Below are 21644 nucleotides of genomic sequence, written 5' to 3'. Positions count from 1 at the left end.
CGTTAGGCCAGTTAAGAGGGATACAAGGTGGCAATAATTGATTCACAAGTGTTCAAAAGAGAGAACATTTTATAAAACTAGGTCAAACTTGCAATGTTAAGTGTAGTCCAGTGCATATCAGTCCAAAAGATAGCTTCACTTTGATTAGCATAGAATGAATTTCAATCTTAAACCATTCCACTATATCTGATACTTTCCATCACCATCTGAATTTTCTTAATCAAAGCTTGGATGAGGAACTTATAGGAAAAATATCGAAGTGGTGTTAATATAATTGAAGATCAAAAATTCGATAATAATGGCAAAACTATCAAGTAGTTGGATAATAGTTAGTATGCCATCGGATTTATTCTGATGGCAATAAACCCATTTTCAAATCCAAATTGAGTCTCGGAAGGATTGAAATCATTGTAATTTGAGCTCTGATGACAACTTTTATGTAAAACTTTAAATTGAAGTTTTTCTTCAGCAGACTTTTTTTTAACTTTTGAAAAACAACATAAAATATTTAAAAAAATTTATCAAACAACTCAAAATCATCCCAAAAAAAAAAACTTTTGCCGCTCCAAAAGCCATGTCAAATGAGACCTAAGCCAACATAGCAAGTAGAGATGGAACAAAATAAGAATCCTCCGAAGCCGACAACCCCTACCATATTAACCTTTAGAAAATAAAATCGGCAAATGCTTTCTCATTAGCAGTACCCTCAATCTTGACGTTAATAATTACATCAGCTATGCTCAGTTAAAGTTACTTAAAGCTGAAATCTAGCAATGCTCTTTGGCTATCCTGCAGCCAACAAACATGTGGAAGGGCCCTTCAAAACTTAAATATGAGGATACGCAAATGTCATCCCAATCAAATGGCTTGTGTTACAAAGCTCTGCCACGGGGTTTACAGAATCACAGACGTACCATAAAGCGAGCCCAACAAGGCCCCGCATGCACATTTCCCAGGCATTTTTGCAACCGTCGCTAAGTTTTTGCGAAGGATCATCTCCTCACGTCTACGAAATCTGAGCAGTGAGCTACAGAATCAAAAGGAAATGCTAAAACATATCGACTGCCCTCAACATATGAGCATTTTGAACCAGGATATGGAATGTTCCTACGCTGCATCCTGTAATTCATCAGAATGGAGGGTCTACCCCTCGCTTTCCAAGCTTATAGAGGCCTCAGCCAACGGCACCATCATCATCCGTTAGTACTTTGTGATAAATATATACCATCTGACCCCAACAGTGGCTTTCGCTTACCAAGGGAAAAAGGAAATCACAATACAACAGCTTAAGAGCATACACATATAAACCTTCAGTGATCCGAGGGGGAAAAGTGGTGCCAAGCTAATTGAGTGCTTATTGTCATTAAAAACTTCTGTTGCTGCAAGAAGGAAATACAAAACTCTGATGGATTTAAATCATATTTTCATCAAGCAAAAGTGGCGCTTCCACAGACTATAATCATAGGAGGAAGAGAAACAAGCCTGCAGTGGGAAAGATTTCTGAGTTGAATATGCAAAAATTTGCCTTCATCATTAAAGCAATTCGTCCATTGAGAACCTTTTGCAGTAGAACTAAAAAAAGAAGTTTTTTTTTCATTAATCTTTAAAACTGATGTCAAAGGGCAAAAGCACCTATTAATAAGAAAAAGAGTACTTGCGCAGTATCTCCACATTCAACTTCCATTTGGATAGTAGACCAAATTGGACTACCTTCAACAACCTCTCCCAAGCCTACCTTGAGATACAAATCTAAGCGCACAGATTCTGACTGCATATATATATAGCTGGCAATGATAATGAGAGTTACTGAAGAGGTGAAGCAATTACCAGAACAGATACCTTCTGTAACACACAAACCATAGAGCACGAAACAAAGTAGTACCACCAAAAGGTATGTTTGGAGGTTAGTGGTTGGTCTCCGAGGTCGGAGCATATGAAAAACCATCCTTTGTGGCAGCAGCAGTAGCAGGTGCAGGAGGCGCACCAGTAGGTGTGAAGCTTGCAGTTGCAGCTGATGATGGATTGGCTTGATACATAACAGGATTGATCAGAGGGGCAGCACCATTTGAGGTGGCGGTCGTTGTAGCCCCGGAAGCTGGAGGTGCCAATGTAGGAGGTCTAGGAAAGTTGTGCATCTGCATTGGCATAGAAGTTGCACCAGGTGGCATAGCAGATGGAGGATAAGTTGGAACATTAGGGGCAACACCATAACCTGCCAATGCCCATACGAATTGAATTATGTCAACTGACATATACTCAGATGATATCTTGATATATACATCCATAAATTATACTAGTAGCTCATGTATAAAAAAAAAAAAAACACGGAAAAAAGTGTCTGAAGGCAGATTCAAGGAGGAAAGAACAGAAGAATGCTTGTAAAGTTGGAGAAAAAGAAAGAACATCAAAATTTCCTTAAAGATGCATAATTTTCTACATTCTTTTTTATTTATTCCCCAATTTTAATGCAATTTTCTTGCCTTAGGTGCTCAGTAAAATGTTTGGGTCCCATAAAATTACTATATCCAAAAAAAATTCTAAGAAAATCAAACATGACTTACCAAAGGCAAAAATAACAAGGACATAATTAGAAAGTGTGTTAAAAGCTCCACCAAACACCAATTAATCTTAAAATAACAGCAAGAAATGTCTGAGCATATCATGCCTTCAAATATGTTGTTTATAGCTCCAATGCCGACTCATGTCAAAGAAAGAACATCAAAATTTCCTTAAAGATGCATAATTTTCTACATTCTTTTTTATTTATTCCCCAATTCTAATGCAATTTTCTTGCCTTAAGTGCTCATTAAAATGTTTGGGTCCCATAAAATTACTATATCTAGAAAAAAATTCTAAGAAAATCAAAAATGACTTACCAAAGGCAAAAATAACAAGGACATAATTAGAAAGTGTGCTAAAAGCTCCACCAAACACCAATTAATCTTAAAATAACAGCAAGAAATGTCTGAGCATATCGTGCCTTCAAATATGTTGTTTGCAGCTCCAATGCCGATTCATGTCAAATAGAAACTTAGATATTAAATAATAATATGCAAATAAAGCATATTGCAATTGAAATTAAACATGATGCCACAACTAGCCCTTCCAATTCCTACATCAAAGATTGTACCATTAACTATACCGACTCCTAGGGCTGCTGGGAATTTGAACCCAAACCTACCAGCATAACCCCACACTGGTCAGGTACAGGTTATGCAAGAGAGACCTGCTGATGAGTTGTGGTCATATTCAGGTCAACATGCTGAAGCCATCAGGTCAGGATCCGGTCAACATGCTGAACTCGTTCATTCACCATATATATTTATTAAATATATAGTTAATCTAAAAAAATGCTGGATACACAAATCCCTAATTCCTCCTTTCCATCTTATCTCTTCTTCTCCTTCTTGTCTCTCCCTTTTCCTCTCCTCATTCCACATCTCCCTCTCCTCAACTTCCAGATCCTCTCTACCAGCCATCTCCTCTAGTCAAGTCCATCTCCCAATCCCAGTACAAAGCCTTGAATCTACTCAAGGACAATCCCAACAGTGAGATACATGCCGTGGGCTATTGTAGAGGAAAGCATAGCTACCTAGGTCGCTGGGTGCCATGAATCAAAACTTATGATGCCAGATAGCTTGGCATGAAAGCTAGGGGGAGGATGGGATCAATTCTTAAGTTGCCCTCAGCATGGGGGCTGGTGAGAGGGTGACAACAACGTTGGATCATGTCATTAGTGGCATAAGAACCAACAAGAGGGCAAGACCAGTGCTGGATCTAGTCAATGTTGGGCCAACAAGAGTGTAAAGTCAGCATTAGAACAGGTTTAGCAGGATAAATTCTATACACCATTGGAAATCAGGAAGATGAGGCAATGAGGAAGAAAGCAGTCATCCAGCACACAGGTCAGATATGGGCCGGCATGGTCAACTCACTGATAGGTTCAAGTCAAAGGGTCTGACCTACTACCCCAACTCAACCGCACATTCCCACCCTTCTTCCCACCCAGTCCTGCCAAAAAAAAGCAAATAAAATTCAATAAAAAGAAGCTGTATCCTGCAAATAGAATTAGCCCATGTCTCTTCAACATGTTATATTAATTATTCATAGAAAAGCAACCTGTTTAATTCCTATTGAAAAATCTGTAAATTGAATTCCACCACCCTAAGATAATCTTCTCAACTAATTCCAAAAGATTATGCAATCAGATCTTATAGAAATGACGCATTTCCTTTCTTATTCCAAACATGCCATTTAGTAACTTGGAAGACTTAAGTATTTCAACAAAACATTATTATTTGATGATGTAACTATCCCAACAAGGAAAACAATATGAAATTATGAGTACCTTTAGCCAGAAAGTAAGACAGGCCTTTCAGTCTCCAGAGTTGTGATGGGGACTCAATAGTTTCTCATGATGAACTTAAAGGTATACATGTTAATGTTGAAAAAAGGATGTGTAATCAAAATAAAACAGGCAGCACTAGGAGATTTATCCAGTCAAAGGAAAAGGGGATTCTGGTACAATTGGCCAGGTGGATGTTTTATGTTGTGGTTCTCTCCTGAGGAAGCAGGATCAATGATTTAGTAGCATAACTTCTATTTCCTGAGCTCCTCTCTTTCTGTATTTTGGAGATGATTCCCACAAAAAATTAAAGTTGAGACTCACTAGATTGTAATTATTACTAAACCTAGTAAATTAGAATGAAATCATTTGTTATCGCATTACCCTACAAAATCAGGCTTTGAACTAAGAAAACCCAAGGTTGGAAAATCAGCAGATGTGATCACATCCACAATCCAGTGGGGCAGATTTCCACCCTGGACTAAAGCAAAAACCACAAGATTGGGAGATAATGAGAAAAAGATCCCTTGTATCTTCTTACTAAATCCTGGCTACCCACCTCCTCAAATATCAAAAATGGTGTTCTGCCTTCAACAAAATCATGCTCTGTTATTACCATGACATAAAAGTTATCCTAACTCAGGGTTCCTATGGAATGCATGCAGGCTCCCTCATATGATAGTATTCCCAATCCTCCTACAAGTCTACAACATTATTCTAGACAGGCTATTAGGCTCGCCTATAAAATGCTATGAGCAAGTAACAAAAAATTACATTAAAAGTTCAACCCAAACTTGGTTAAAGGCTTGTTTACAAATGAATGAGTTCTAAAATTGATATAACAAAGCAACCTGCCATGATGGGATATATTTCTATTAAGTTTGCGGTCAACTATGAAAAAAGAACATGAATACAGGATAAAGATACGACTCGTTACGGATAAGTGGATACAACAAATTGAGAAAAAGTAACGTATGATGTGGCTAGGATATGTAAACGAGTATGCATGTATATATATATATATATATATATATATATCATCAAAAAAGAGTATGTATATGTGTGTGTGTGTGTGTATGTGTGTATGTGTGTGTATTTTACACATACATGCATGCATATATACATATATACACATATATATATGAATCTAAAAAAAGATAGAGCATAGTAGGCAATTGAAATAACATAGCCTATCCTTCATATTTTACAAATTAGTCATCATTCAAATTTGTAAAACATAACCCATATTTCATATTTTAAAATTAATATCATGGATAGAAAACTGACCTTTCCTCTCATGTTTGGAAGTATCCAAGAAGCATCCAGATTCCAGAGTATTGTTTTTAATTTTGAAAAATAGACACTTAACAAAAGTATCGGGCCCATATCTAAAAAGTATCTAACTAGCATTCATATCTGAAAACTATCCGATATGATCATGGCATGTGTTTTGAAGTATCCATGTTTCATTAACAATTAAAGTTGCCAATACTAGGTACAAGTTGTATAATAAATTCTTCATGTCATAATAAGAACAATACATAGTCAAATTTGCTATCTCATTGATCCCATAAGCATAGTTGTCATGACCATTTTAAATTTCATCCACAACAGATCATTTTTCGGTCTAGAAATACATAAAAAATTGAGGACAATTATTCTGAAATTGTCTTGATGGTATGATGCAATGTCCTCTGTCTCGGTACCGGATCTCATACCGGTACCATCCTATTATAGTGCCGGTATGTGGTACGGTACGGTAAGGTTCAATGCACCGAGTGTCGGTACAGTACGAAACGGTAAGGTTTGACATTTTGAGTGTCAAAATGGTATGGTACCAAGTACCATACATTTGCTACAGTTCAGTATCAACCGATATGACAAACCTTGGTATGATGATATCTTAAAAGTATTTCACAACTTTACCACGTCACAACCTCTAGCTATGTGATTTACTTATTTCAGGTGAAACTACTAGTTTTTTTAAAAGATTAGGTACAAGGAAACTTATTTCATACAAGAAAAAAATGGAATTACTCTCACTGTCAACAACCCTATTCTAGAAATAAGATTGCAAGTTTGACCAGAATTTTATTCCAGACACAATTATTCAACTATAGCATCTGAAATCAATTGGAAGTTTCTTGGTCTTCTTGTAAAACAATCAAGGTGTATTTCCTTGTGGTTTAGAAGTGCCAAATTGAAGAGGCTTTTGCTATAGCTTTAATAGTACAAGATTTCATTGTGTGTCAGGTTTAATAGCTGGTACTCAAGAGAGAAGCTTTTCACTGTGGTGCCACCTTCTATTGCCACAAAATCACAGTCGTATCTCCATATTATACGCATGTAAAAATATACAATTATATGTGTGCATGTGTGTACATATGCATGCACATATGCATATATGTATATCTATATACATATGTACATAGATGCTTATATCTTTACCCTATATATAAAAGCAGGATGGGAATCTTTTATCATCCTCCACTCCCACTTTTTGTTTGGCCTCTACATTATATTAATTGCTTGATCCCATCCTCTCTCCCCCTCTCCCTAATCCGACACTTCCGTGCCACAAGTTTTCATCCCATGCTTCAAAATAATGGCTGTTATAATGATATAATGATTTTGGCTCCCCTTCATTATATTTATATTATATCTAATATTGAGACAAAATATGATGGGTAACAGGTTATTTAATAATTTCACTAGTATTTTGGCTCCCATTATGCAGCATGTTCACTATTTTTTCAAAATATTTTTTTCTAAATTCATTTTTTCAAATTTTCCATCCAAAAAGATTTGTACCATCTGAAGACATTTTTTTATCAAGCAATAATTTATACAATAACATTGTTATTTGTACTACAACATTGTTACAGCGACCTTTATAATAGTTATTACTTTAATATTAAATAACTTTAAATCTCACACAATGGGGAAAATACCGATTTGTCATAACTGTATTCTTCTTTTCCTTCTAAGCGAGACAGAGAGGGAGGGAGGGAGACCCCACCATACTAAAATTACCCAAGTCCAAATTTTTGTAAAAATATATACAAAATGCCTTACTTCTGCATGCATGTATTTTGCATGTTAAAGACAATTCAGAAAGTATGACCCAGCCAATCACAAAATGGGGGCAGCCAGATCATCTAGAGTATTCCAAACATGAAACAACTGAGCATTCCTATTTCTCAAATCACAGTGTTATCAGCACAATCAAGCAATAGAAGAAACCAGCAAAATTAAATCAACACACCGGCAAATGGGCGTGGCAAAACAGGAGGCCTAACTCCTGGTAGCAATGGTGAGGTCATAGGCGCCTGAGAGGATGCTCCAGCAGTCAAGATAGGTGGAGTTAAAACTGGAAGGCGGGGCCTCTGAGGGTTTCCCGGGAGGGACATCAGGTGTTGGTTAAAAGTTGCACCCACTTGGAATGCTGCAGCCTGCCCAAGATGCTCTTTAATTCTTTGATCAATTAAGCTTTGAGTTTGTTGCTCCTCAAATTGTTGATAATATGAACGAACATTTGCCTGAAGTTATCCACAAATTCACAAGATACGTTAAGAAAAACAGTAGCAAGAGGGAGGAAACATTTCAAAATAAGGAAGCATTAGAACCTTGTGTTTGTAGCCAGCGTTATGTTGTTTTCTGACCGATGGCTGCACCATTAAGACAGTAAGAAAATGAAAGATCTCATGTTTGACGATACAAAATATAAGATGGTCAAATGCTGGACTACTGCATATGTAGAGGCTCATTTATCTGCTAGGCAGAAAACTAATAGAAGCTAATGAATGATTAATAATAGCAAGCAGGTTAAAAATGGGGTGACATTTTCATTTCGCTCCAAACTGAATGCAGGAGAAAATACATAAGCTTGGTAATGCTTATTGAGCAGATTGACATTGCATAAGTTCTACACTAGAACAAAAAACAAAGAAAAAGTAGAACATTCAAGCCCAAAGTTAGAGAAGCATCATTATTCATAAAAGCAATGGAGAAAAGAGAAAACTAAAACCAGATAACATACTGACAAGCATATAGATACTGCCTTACCATTTGAATAAACATAAATAGCGCAACAATCTATAAAGTGATTATTGTTGTAAATAAGATGATGAATCATAAAAATTAATGTTAAAGAACAAAAACAAGATAAGGATTGCTAAATATACATTATTGATGGTTCAAACTACAAGGCCCCACCCATAATACTAATAGAAAGCTTATTACAAGGATTTAGTGTAAATTTAATAAGAACAACTCCTTAGAGTAAATGAAGAATCAATTCATTATTTATAAAATTGATCATTGAAGTGATAAGTGTATGTTTGCTTAACTGCACTTTCAAACATGTAACTTCTTCCCAGATCTTCATCAAGGAACAACTCATCTAGTTGTCTAATGTTCAGAGCTTCTTTTTGACAGTTATTTTTCAGAGATACAGTTAAAATATATGATTGGTTTTAGATTGAAATAGTACATGACTAGAGAAGATTGAACTTTCCCAAAATTGCTCCAAGATAAAGCCATGTGAAAAGAAAGACAGGCTGCAAGACAGGACTAAACAGCAATGCAACCAAAAGACCATCATCCTAGATGAATCTGGCACAAAAAGCAGGGCGACAGCATATTCATGATCTCAAACCTAATCCATTTCTATCATGGAAACTGCTGCCAAACTCTATGGCCTAACTAGTGTCAAAATCATTCACGTACTGTCAAAACCACTCAGCAACTCCGTAGTCCATGCTCGACATTCTATAAGTCCCTTCCGGCCAAAAGGACTAGAAAATGGCATGTGAATGATATTTTGTAACAAATCATTTAAAATTTTCCAGTCAGTAAAAGTAATTTGGAAGAAGAGGATCAGCATACCAAACCTAGGGCTGCACCTCATTCACCTGAATCCTGAATTAATTGGACATGTCTTACAAAAGCTAATTGAATTGTGAAGAGAAGGTGGGGGGATTCCACCTTGTTTTTCCTTTATTATTACAGAAGAAGCCATTGAGCCCTATGACAGGTACATAATTTATTGCTAATAGGAACAGAAAAAGCAATATCTACAAGAGGGCTTGGATCTAAGTGTGAACATTTGCAGTCCAAATGATTATCTGCGAAGTCGTAGAAACCTTCTGTTTATGACAAAACTGTAAATGAGTTTCTTTATGAAAACATCTGGCTCCTGCCACATCCATCCTCCTGAAATTTTATTCTGTCAAGCCACAAATATCTTTATCATATTAAACCACACTTACATTTTCATTGCCATCCATCTCCTTCAACCTGCAAAGCATGTGCTTGAGTCTTTTCTTATTTTAAATAGAAAAAAGGAAGTCCTCTGACTGCTTAAACTCACTCTCATTCGGATCCATCCCAAACAATCAGTCCAAGCTATCTGTTATCACTGAATACTAGCATAATCATAATGGCTGACACATTAAACAAATATGAAAGGACAATGCATTTATACATCGTCTTGCTTCTCAAATAGAAAAGTTCCTCCAGCTTCCGAAATGGCTTCCCCATATTAGACACTCTTCCTTGTAGATGAGATAGGACAAAACTTTACTTGACAACCATTATTGAACCACAACCACTTACCAAAAACTGATTTAATTCCTTATGAGAACAAATGCCTACTTCCTCCTAAATGTTTACAAACTCTCTCCTGACTACCTAATACCCATCTCTCCGAATATGCAGGTATTCATCTAATTGATCAGACCCATTAGTAAAAGATAAAAAAATCTTAGACTTCTTTAAAGGAAAGGGTATCCATCGGGAGGGGAAAAAAGCCTTCTCATGTTTTTAATCATTGATAACCTATGTAGTGATAGTCTATCCAAATCCTTATAATACCTTTTAAGTTCTAGTATTCTTGTGATCACTTTTCTTTGGAAAAATATTTCAATCATATGTTATTGGAAAAATTTAAAACTATATTTGATTGTTACTTAGTAATATCAGTGATTTTGCTGCACCAAAGAGGCACCATAGTATACTACACATCGAAGCCAACTTTTTCTAGTGCGTAACCAAAACCAAATCAAAGAAACAATCCTAGATGATATCAACATGAATAATCAAGGTCAGATGGACTGGTATGACGAGCTCGTATCAGCCAGGCAACAAGTTTGGAATAGTACTGGACGTACCGTACTAAGCCATCTGACCCATGGAGAGGGAGAGGGAGAGGGAGAGGGAGAGGAGAGGGGGGAGGAAGGGAGGGAGGGAGGGAGAGGAGCTTATGGAGAGGGGGGAAAGGGAGACGGAGAGGGAGGCAGAGAGAAAGAGAGAGGAAGGGAAGGATAAGGGGGCTTACGGAGAGGGAGAGAGGGAGAAGGACAGGAAGGGAGAGAGAGGGGGGGAGGCTTACCTCGAGGGTGAGGGCGCCACAACATCAAAGAGGGAGGAGAGAGTGGGAGCTAGAGAGTCCTCTTGAAGGCTCTAGAAGATTCAATCAAAGTGCGGGAGGGGGATAGATGAGGGTTTTATAGACCGAACCAACCCGATAAACCGAACCGTCCTAATTTGGTGTCAGTTCGGTTCGATACAGGCCAAAACGCATGGTTCGGTGAATGTTGTGCATAATAGTACTCTTGCTCTTGGTGGTTCTATTATTTTTGGATTCTCATAACAAAAGTACCAACTAAAGCCTCGACCATCAAGAGCCACAATGTCCATGCACAACTCTGAGTTTCAAGGTAGTTCTGCCACAGTAGCTCCATGACAAGGCTCCTCCATGCCACTACATTATCTTGCTCCTCAAGCTGAGATTTTAATGCGCCACACCACTTCCACAATCAAGCATCACATTCAAATGTATTGACTCCCACTTCACCCACAATTAGACATGCTTGCCAGGCGGGCTGGGCTAGGTTCGAGTCGGGCTCAACTCCAGGTATGACTAAAATTAGCCAGACCTTCGGACCTACTTCCTAGGATCGAGCTCAGTAGCTTTGAGCTTCGGACTAGGCCTCGAGCTTTTTGGACCATGTGGGCTGCGGTGATGAGAGACGAGTTGTAAGGCTAAAAGAGTCAAACCAAAGAGGAGAAGAGAGCTTTCTGAGATGTCAAGATGCAAGGGTTTGGGGAATGGCAGTGCGAAGCGCCATTGCAAGGTCCTCCCTCCTCTGAGAAAACATCCATGACGTCTTACATGGCGAAGCAGCATGAAGCGCATCACGACCTCATCAACAAGGAAATGAGAGGTGTCCTCAAGATCTTCCTTGAGAATGTCACCGGCGACACCATCATCGACACCGAACATGCCCACTCGAAGATTGTCACTACCATGGATGTCGTCTACACCCTCAAGCGCCAAGGCCGCACCCTCCACGGCTTCACATCCTTGCTGCTCCTGGATCCCATCTCCTCCCACTATCGATTGCAATCCAACCTAATGTCGTCACAATCCAGCAAACCCAAACCAGTTTTCCATTGTCCCCACCCCTCAATGCCGAACCCTAGAATGATTTAGAGAGAGAGAGAGACGAAGGCAAAGAAAAAGGAACTCGAGCTTTGTGATGGAAGAGGTTGCCATGATAAGGAGATGCCATAAATTGACATCGAAGTGGGCTAGGGCATCAAAGTGGGATAGGGTGAGGTGAATATGATATATATATTATTTCTATATAGATTACGGGCTCGGGCTGGGTCGATGTAAACCCGAGCCCAACCAGTTTAATAGATGGGCCCAGATTTTGGGCCTGGTCCAGCCCATCGAGCTTAAAACCTAGGCCCAAGCCTGTCCAAAATGCTTTGAGCTCATGCAGGTTACTGATTTTTGACTAGGTCTGCTTACGATGTGCTACTATAAGTCATGAATGCTCTCTATACGCAAGAAAACCATGTCTAAAACTATTGTTTTTTAAACATATGCCATGTCTATCTTTGTATATGAGGAAACTATGTCTAACACTTGCTTCTTTAGGTCCTATCATTTTGATTTATCATCATGTGAGGATGTTAGCAGATTATGTGGATGAACCTCATAGTAGTTTTGAGTGTTTGAACATGTCAGATAGCTAAGTAGCTCTTCACGGAATCTGTATCATAACTTCCTCTCATAATATTGAAAGATTCACAGGAGAGTAGTAGTATGAGAGGCTGGCACAATAAACATGGATCAGTAAGTCAGATTTACTTGCCTTGTTAATGGGAAATAAAAGAAGAAAACTCCAACAGCCCCAAGTATATCAGAAGAATGAGCTCTTTTATTTACATCGAATATATCAAACTTTGAAAGGAGTTTGACCTCTAACTGTGTTGAAATGTCAAACATTGTATTTGCAAACTTAAGAAAGAAATGTAGAGCCCACTCTAATTGAAGACACCCATCTCAGCCCAAATTCTAATCAAATCATCCTTAAGTGCTTCTTTATCTAGAACCCTAAAACTTCTAACCATTTACAATGCAGCAAGTATCAACAAACTGCTGCTCAATCAAAACTTAGACCCTGTTTGATGGTATTTCACAGACTTAAAACAAAGCCTTGGAACCTTCCATTTCTACAATCTTTATTGCGTTGAATTGTATTATCGGAACGACCTTCAAGCATCCTCAAGCGTGGCATTTATCTAGCTCCTCTTAAAACTAGAACTAAATAGTTTATAAATATTTATCCTTAAAGCAGAGTTTCATGAACAAGACCTTGACCATGAAATGCAGTTCCTAAACATTAATCCACAAACTTACGGCAATGAACAAGCCATTTCAATAACTCATGAAATTCTTCAAAGCTCCAGCCGCCACATGCTGCAGGTCATTCAATTAGTCCTTTTTTCTCATATATGACAAGTTTTTAAGTCATGCATAAACTTGCTGACAACAACTTCCTCTCTACAAATAGTATAACAACTTCTAATGTTATTCGATAATGCATAGTTTCTTAAACACATACTTGCAAGCTAGACTATGCAAGGGTTGCAAGTAAACAAGAGTGACAATTACTGCTAACAAACATGATCCAAATTGAGTCACTGCAAACTGCTCAGATTTTCCTCAACAATTAGGAAACTCTTATCAAAGGAAATAGAGAAAAAAGTAAGGTAATCCTTCATTACTATATCATACCTAAAAAACCACGCCTACTCGTCAACAAAAGGGGAAAAAAGAGTTAAATGGGAGGAAAACCTTAAATTTTGTCTCTAGCAAACCACTCCGAAAGGAAGAGCAATAATTATTTTTCACTTTCTTGCAAACCTTTATATAACCATTCTCTTATGCTTCCATTCAAAAACATAATGTGGCAAATCCAAAGTTTATTAATTTCCACCTATCCATAAGAAAAGATTCCATGATTTCCAAAGCAACCCACATATTACAGATAAATATAGAAGACATCTAAACTAGCCATAAAAAATCAAAGAAACCTAAATTGGAAAAAAAACACTGAGGTATTAATTTATCTACCATCACATCAGCAAAATAGATAAATAAATAAAATCCATGCAAAATATCCAAAAAAATTATAAAATACTTAGCCCTTTGCATTCAAAAGGCGATGTTTCAAAGACAATAATCATGAACACCACTACAAAACTCCTCAAAACAGCTACGAACCACACGCTTTTCGGCTATCATCATTTCCACTAAGAGGTTACAACAAAGGACCCAAACATCAAGAATTAAACAACATATAACAAAAAGAACAGTAACTGCGGAAAAATAAACGGAATGAGAAGCCACACACACGCGGAAAAAAAAACTTACCGAATCGTGAGTGAGATAAGTGTCGCAGTAGTCGCAATAGTATCTGAAAAACAAAAGGGAAAAAAAAAGCTAGAGAAGATAAGAATTTTGGGCGAAAGATTCGAAGACGACGGGAATGGGAGAAGCGATCGCATTACCGAGGCATGGCGAGAGGCACGGATCGAGCTCCTCCCTTTGAGATCAAATTGAAAGCGAACAGGGGGCGAATCAAGGGTTTGGGAGACGATCGCGCAGAAGTGGAAGAACCCTAGTTTTATTTTGGGTGGCCGGGCTGGCGACGAAGGGATGGCCGAGAGAAGAGAAGGAAGCAGTGCGCCACTAGGCTGTCAGCGGAGATCGCCGCCGGGAATCAGATGGCGGCCGCGTTGGGGAAGGCGATGATGTCGCCAGAGAGAGCGGGGTGGGGGGGGAGTGCGCGGGGTAAGACGTCGATCTCTTTCTCTTGATCTGATTTATTATTAGCTCCGGGTGCAGGCGGCTTGGGAGGGTATTTCCTATGCGAGGCAGATATCCGGAGCCGAGCGGGTGTACCTCGAGGGTGATTCAGCGGTGGTGATTGATTTGATTCGGGGTGTGGATCGGTTTGGGGATGGCCATCCCCTCATCCGAGAGTCCCGTAGGGTGGCTCAGATGATGGTTGACTTCCATGCAGCACATGTGTTTAGGGAGGCGAACCGGGCAGCAGACTGAGTCGCCTCCTTTGTCGCTCGGCACTCAGGTGTCTTTTTGTGGACGTCTGATGCAGACGTCCCTTCACAGTTGTATTTTTTGCTTTCCCGTGATTTGGAGGACTGTACTCACGTCCGATCTATATGATATGAGTAGCCGTTTTTACCAAAAAAAAAAAAAAAAAAAAAAAAAAAAAAAAAACCTCTAAGCCGACACTGCCTGAGCCGACATTGCCAACCAGAGCAACAAATACGAAAAGCCAAAAAAAAAAAAGCACGCCTGTTTTTTACTCTTTTGTAAGCCTAGTTATGTATAAAGATATACAAAACTCGCCTGGTTTACAAAAAGAGAAGAAAGAAAGTACGGCCAATAAAAAATAAAAAAATATTTTATATTTAGTTGGAGATTTTGAATGAAAAAATAGAAAAAATAATTTTTAAATAAAAATATTTTTTATATTTTATAAAAAAAATATATGAAGAACATGGTAAACTCACTTTATCATGAACTAGAAATTATGGTTATTTTTTTACGAAAAATATTCTTAAATCATTATGATCTTCTTAATAGCTATTTTAATTATTAATTTTAAATAATAAAAATATTATTAAAAAGTATCATAATATAAAAAAGTTATAATAATTTTAATACAAAAGTATACTAATAACTATTAAAATTTACCAAAATATAAAAAAGTTGTCTTATTATTAAAAATTTCTAGCACTCTAAGAACTCAACCCAATAAATATTTTTAATATTTACATTTAAATATTTTTGATATAAAAATATTTTTAAATATTTTAGATTTAAAAAATTAAAAAAATATTAAAAATTATGCATGTGATGTTTTATAGGTATTTTACACAACTTTGTTAAGGGCATAACAGGTATTTTATATATTTATTAGAAAAATAGATGCTCTGCCAAACATAAGTCACTCTGAAAAATTTATTTTTCATGTCACTTTTTTATGATCAATCAAGCATGCAAAAATTATTTTCTTAGTTATCATATATCCAGACATCAGTTTTCTAAAAAAATATTTCGGTGAGATAAAATTCTTTCCGCAAACCAAATGAATCCACAAAGCAAATACATCTAGATATTTCAGTAAAAGCAAAATCTAACAACTTTCGTGGATATTCACGCATTCAGGTGACTTTGCTGCCATGGTCAGCTACAAAATCGGTAAGCAGTCTGCTAGCAGTGTATAGCATTGAAGTTAATAGCTACAAAGCTGAGGCTCCATATAATAAGAAGCAGGAGAAGATAATCTTCCATGTCAAACTAGTATGTAACCTACATAGCGTGGCGGGGTTTACCTAAAATGGGAGGGAAAAAATTGATACCTTATCAACATATATTTTTTATAATAAAAATACTAATTTCTTTTAGCAAATGAACTTACATTAGTCTTAATGTTCATAGCATATCACCACGACCTTGTACAGACTGGTGTTGAGCAGAAGAGGGCTAGGCGCATTCAACCCCAGTGTCTGGATTGCCAAGTGGACGAGACGGTGGATCATGTTCTGTTCCAGTGTGTGCGGGCTTGGGGTCTGGAGGCTCGTCGAGATCCTGCAGAATGCCTAGAGTCGGATGGGGTCGTTCCTACAGGCAGTTTGTCGGTGGTTCAGTGCCCCCTAGATGCACCAGATGGCCATTGGAGCGACATGCACAGCTTACCATATCTGATTGGCAAAAAATGCTTAAACTTTTGGTGAGAGCAGTCTATCCCTAAGGTTCATCATGGAGCGCGCTCGGGTACAAGCAGCAAAGATCACTTACTCAGGCTTAGCACATGGGCCTTTGATAGCTTGGGATACCTAAGGGGCTCGTTTTGCTCAGGCAGCGCTTTATATGGTGTTCTTCATTTAGGAGGCTCCATCTCCAAGCTTTCTCAAGGTCAACTTCAATGAATCCGTGCTGGACGGTGGCAGGAGAGGAGGTGTTGGGTTTGTCATTATGGGCCTGAACTCTAGGGTAGTGGCTGCTGGTGGTTGCCAGATTTTTGATATCTCGATTTCTGGAGCAGAGCTGTGGGCGGCTTGGGCTAGTCTGAGCCATGCTCGGCATGTGTTATAGGCCAGCTCGATTATATTAGAGGGTGACTCGGCCACCGTGATCAGTTGGATCCAGAGTGGCCCGAGCGGCGGTGGAGGGGGACACTCCTGCTTTAGGATATTTGGACTATAGTGAGTGACGCTGTGGCCTTTCAGGCTAGGCATGTATTCAGAGAGGTTAATGGAGTTGTGGAGTGGGTGGCTTCTGTTGGGATTTGTATCCTAAATGTCAATCGTCAGCATATTGATGATTGAATTTTGTAAATGAATTGACAAATTAATAAAGTGTTATTTGGCATTATTCATCATTTCATCTTCAAATGAACTCTTATATGATGAAGTCCTTAGGACTTATGTTATGATAAAGGAGGATTTATCTTTGAGTCCTTAAACTTGTTCGCGACCAAATGATATGTTGTTACTAGGACGACAGCATTATCGAGATTAGGTCGTTATGTGACATATACGTTGGTTGTCCTCTTAACCAAGGAGTGTGGAGACACTGGTATGCCACACAGGTGAAGTGTAGGAGTACATTTCACTGAACGTGACCAATTCCGGAATGCTCTACTGTCGAGAGATGTTCCGAGTGGATATGGGTATAAGTTTGGCCCTCTGACCTGAGACCGCAACCTGTGACTAGAAGCAACTCACTGTACTTTGGTACCGGACTATCTGAATTTCTAATTCAGTGACGGAAGGTCACTGGGTGCAGTCAAGTACTTGCGTAGTCAGTTGTGAGTCAAGATGGAATTGACCCCTCCTGAAAACAGGAGATAATGTCTTGTGATTAATTTAGCAAAACCTTGGCCAGGGTAATCCCAGTGAGGAGTCACGGGATATCTAAAGTTAATCATATAATGGATGTACTAATTATAGGGTTGACAGTGAGCTCTAAGTCATCCTGGCATTAGGAGTCAAAGGGATTGAATTATACAGTAACCATAGTTCAGGGTTCCAGAATATTTGCTTCGCATATATTCGGCCTATCCGGACGTTGGGTACCATTGCTAGATGGTCACATCAATTAGTGTAGGAAATTGTTCCTATACTACCGGCTTAGGTTCGAACCTATGAGGTCACACGCATAGAAGATTCCTGATTGATCAAGAAAGCTGATGAATGATTAAGAATCATTCAGGGATAATTTGGTCAATTTGATTGGCAAATTATCTTATAAAATAATTAAAGTAATTATTGAAGGATTAATTAGTAATTAAATTACTAATAAACTCAATTTGATTGAGTAATTGTGCTAAGGATGAGCCAAATTGAATTGGATTCAAGTTTGGGCTCAATCAGGATTTTGACCTGATTGGATTAGGTTAGAACCAAAAAGGACTTAAGCTGATCAAATTAATTTTAAATTAATTTGTTCTTAATTGGGGATTGACCTAATTGGATTAGGTCCAACACAAAGTAATTAATTCAATTTGATTGAGTTTGCATGAGCCAAAATTGAATTGGATTCAATTTGAGCTCAATCAGGGTCTGACCTGATTAGATTGGGTTCAACCAAATTGCTTTGTTTTAATTTGGGTTTGACCAAATTTGATTAGGTGCAACCCAAGAGGATTAGGCTCAGATGATGTGGCAATTATTGGTGACATGGAATTGGATTTCATGAATTTTAAATAAACCAAAATTATTGCATGGCACATGGACCCATTGCTTGACACATGGCGACATTGTTTGTTATTTGAATTTAAATTCAAACATTAAGCAATGTGTTAAATGATTTTAATCACTCAAACCATCAGCCAAGGTGGCGTATGAGTTTTTGAATGGATTAAATTCGAATTTCAAGAGGTGATTTCGAAATTATGAAGTGTTTTACCTTGCCGCATGGATTTCAAATTCCTTCCCTCTTGCACATGTGTTTAAAATTTGAATTTAAATCAGATTTGGTTGAGATCTGATTTGGGTTGTTCCTATTCCTTTGCATGTGCCAACTAAAAGAGGTTTTCTGAAAATAAATTTCGAATTTTGAATGAAAATTCGGAGGCCATTAAAAAGGGGTCAAACATGGGCACCAAAAACACATCCATTGCAGCCTTCTTCCTCACCCGCCTCCTCTTCCTCTTCTTCTCCATTTTAGATAGGGTTTTCAGGGTGAATATCTAGAAGATTCAAGATCAGATCTGAGTCCTCTACTTCTCTTACAAACCTCATCTCCATCTGCTTCAAGACGATTGATCAAGAGTTGATTGAATCCCGACGGGCAGATTTCAGCTTTCAAGAAATTCTGCGCAAGCTAGCACTTCCGCAGGATTGGATCTCTTCAGGAACTTCGCGTGGACTTCTCGTAGAGGCCATTCGTGTGCGTGGCTGCGAAGTCGAGGATCAGATCCACAAGTTTCTTCCATCATAAAAGGTATTAATCCTACATTAATCTTTTATTATGGTGTCAAGATCTAGGTCTGATTCCCCGAGGTTTTACCCTCTTTTGGGGCTCCTCACGGAGATATCTCCAGAATCCATTCAATGGATATTCGGAGATTAATCGGAATAGAGTTCTTAAATTTCAGATCTGATAGTTAATCATGCATAAAAGTTTTAGCATAATTGTTTAAACGATTCCGGCATAATCCTATGTGTTCTTAAGGTGCTGATTTCTAGATTTGATCTTGTAAGCATGCATGAATTAAATTGTTTGATTCGATTTTTCCGCTGCGTTTTAAAACTTAAAAAGAACTACGTATGGCTTGATCCCCCTTATGAAGGGGTACGTAGGCAACCCGATCAGGTTCAGCCATGGTTTTTTTAAAAAAAAAAAAAATCAGCATGCTTAACACCGAAGAACCTAGGATTCACTTTCAGTGGTATCAGAGCCAGGTTTATGTTTAAACTTTTATGTTTTAATTCTTGCAATTAAATCTGAAATCATTAACATGTTTAGATTAGATCTAAAGTGCTTTTTATGATTGATTTAATTGCTGATTATGCATGATTAAGTAGATCTGAAATTTTGGATGCATATGATGCATGTTTGTGTTAGGATTAGTAACATGAATAAATCTAAAATCATAATATTGTTTAGATTAGATCTAAATAAAGTTTATGATTCATATGATCTCTGATTTTAATGAACAAATCAGATCTGAAAATAAAAGTGAAAAAAAAAATACATAAGATGTATGTTGTTTGTATTAATTCATGTTGTTATGTATATGTGATGCATGAACATAAAACATAATGACTTAAACATGAATTAAATCTGATTACATGTGATTAATTACAAAAACTCAGATCTGAAAATATGTTTTAAGAACTGAAAGATTGTAATTAATATGTAATTAAAAAGAAATATGCAATGATCAAAACTTTCATAAGTCTAAACTTAATTGAGAATTAAGTGTTATGAAATAGAATTGTAACTCAATTAATTGACATTGCATAATTCTTTGGGCATATGGGTTAGCTTGAATCAAATTCTTAGGATTGGGTTAGACCTAAGGTTAGAATCATACATGGAGAAATAGAATTAATTGATCAAATCTAATTAAGTAGTAACTAGATTAGGTCAAGAAAATTCTAGATCAATTTACAATAGTTGTAGATGGATCAAGTCCATGTCTTTGATTAGACCAAGATGGAACTTGATTTAGGCTCAGAGGTGTAGCCCGAGTCATTTGAGTAATCAAATCGAAATTGATTAACCAGTCGGTGTCTAAGGTAAGTTTGGCAGTTTTGACCGGTGGTTTTTAATTGGGAGCTACTCGCACTGATTCGTCTTTGCCGAGTTAATGGCATATCCCTTCCACCGATCTCACTTACCTGGCCGACATGGTCAATCACATTTTGATTGGATCACTTAATGATTCGAGTTAGCCCATGCCTATAAGGAAAATCAGTTTGACTGATTTAGGTGTCTCCTTAACCGGTTTGAGTCTAATCTGATTTGGTGAAGTCAGTGGGAGAAATTAGACTAACCGGATCTTCTCATCTATCCTAATTATGAAATCCTCTAAAATTATTAGGTCCTTAAAATGAAATGGTTATGGAGATAACTAGGTCATAGCCTCCCATTAAGTTGGGTGATAATGGGTCCAATGTTTTGATAATTATTGGAGGCGCGACACGCCTGGTACTTATCAAGCATTGGAATTGTCATTCAATATATGATGAGTTAAGTGTACCTTCAATAGGCGATCAGGTGAGCCGAGCCACACTCGGGCTTGGTCGTCTATTAGTTGATTAGACTTAACCCTATCATTTAATGGTTGGACCTGACTAGGGTATTCGGTGGAGGCGCCACACGCCTGCCGGAAAACCTAGGGCAAAATCATCACTAGAAGTTGCTTGGTGAAGCAATTGGTTAAGAACCTACCAATAGGTGCATATGGGTTGGCCGAGCCACACTCGGGCCTATATGTGATCTATTGGGTTCTAGTGCCCACTAAAGAATTAGGAGTAATTTTTCGAATTAGAGGTAGAGGCTACCAATTTGTATAAAATAGTGGGAATACCTTTAGACTAAAGTCCAAGTCTATTGAGTTTAGTCAATTCATATACTAATAGCCAAATTTTCTTTTTATGCAGAAATGGCCACTAATTTGTCACTTCGCTCATTGTTGGACAATGACAAGTTGACTGGTCCAAATTTCAATAATTGGCATAGGAAACTGAAAATAGTGCTAGAGCATGAGAGGATCCTTTATGTGATAACGGATCAAGCACCTGAGCAGCCCGCTGCTAATGCATCAAGATCGGCCAGAGACACTTATCAGAAGTGGCTCAGTGACCGGATCACTGTTCGATGCATCATGTTGGCAGCAATGAGTGATGAGTTTAGTAGGCGTTTTGAGAATACGCAGCCGGAAGATATCATTCAAGT

The 21644-nt window shown here is 37.9% G+C and overlaps 1 protein-coding gene across 1 annotated transcript; it reads right to left on the bottom strand.

The window, feature by feature from the left end:
• Positions 1 to 1567: 1567 nt before the first annotated feature.
• On the bottom strand, positions 1568 to 14538 carry LOC103721282 (U1 small nuclear ribonucleoprotein C-like). The gene is made up of 5 exons (XM_008811423.4): positions 14213 to 14538; positions 14076 to 14118; positions 7972 to 8013; positions 7611 to 7884; positions 1568 to 2212 (listed from the first exon to the last, which is right to left on the bottom strand). Exons 1-5 carry the CDS (start codon positions 14218 to 14220, stop codon positions 1905 to 1907), a joined length of 675 nt encoding a protein of 224 aa, XP_008809645.1. The 5' UTR covers positions 14221 to 14538; the 3' UTR covers positions 1568 to 1904.
• Positions 14539 to 21644: the final 7106 nt, after the last annotated feature.

Source organism: Phoenix dactylifera, chromosome 14 (assembly GCF_009389715.1).
Source record: "Phoenix dactylifera cultivar Barhee BC4 chromosome 14, palm_55x_up_171113_PBpolish2nd_filt_p, whole genome shotgun sequence".
NCBI lineage: Eukaryota > Viridiplantae > Streptophyta > Magnoliopsida > Arecales > Arecaceae > Phoenix > Phoenix dactylifera.
Note: the sequence above shows the minus strand (reverse complement) of the source record. Positions and strands in the feature narration are given on the sequence as shown.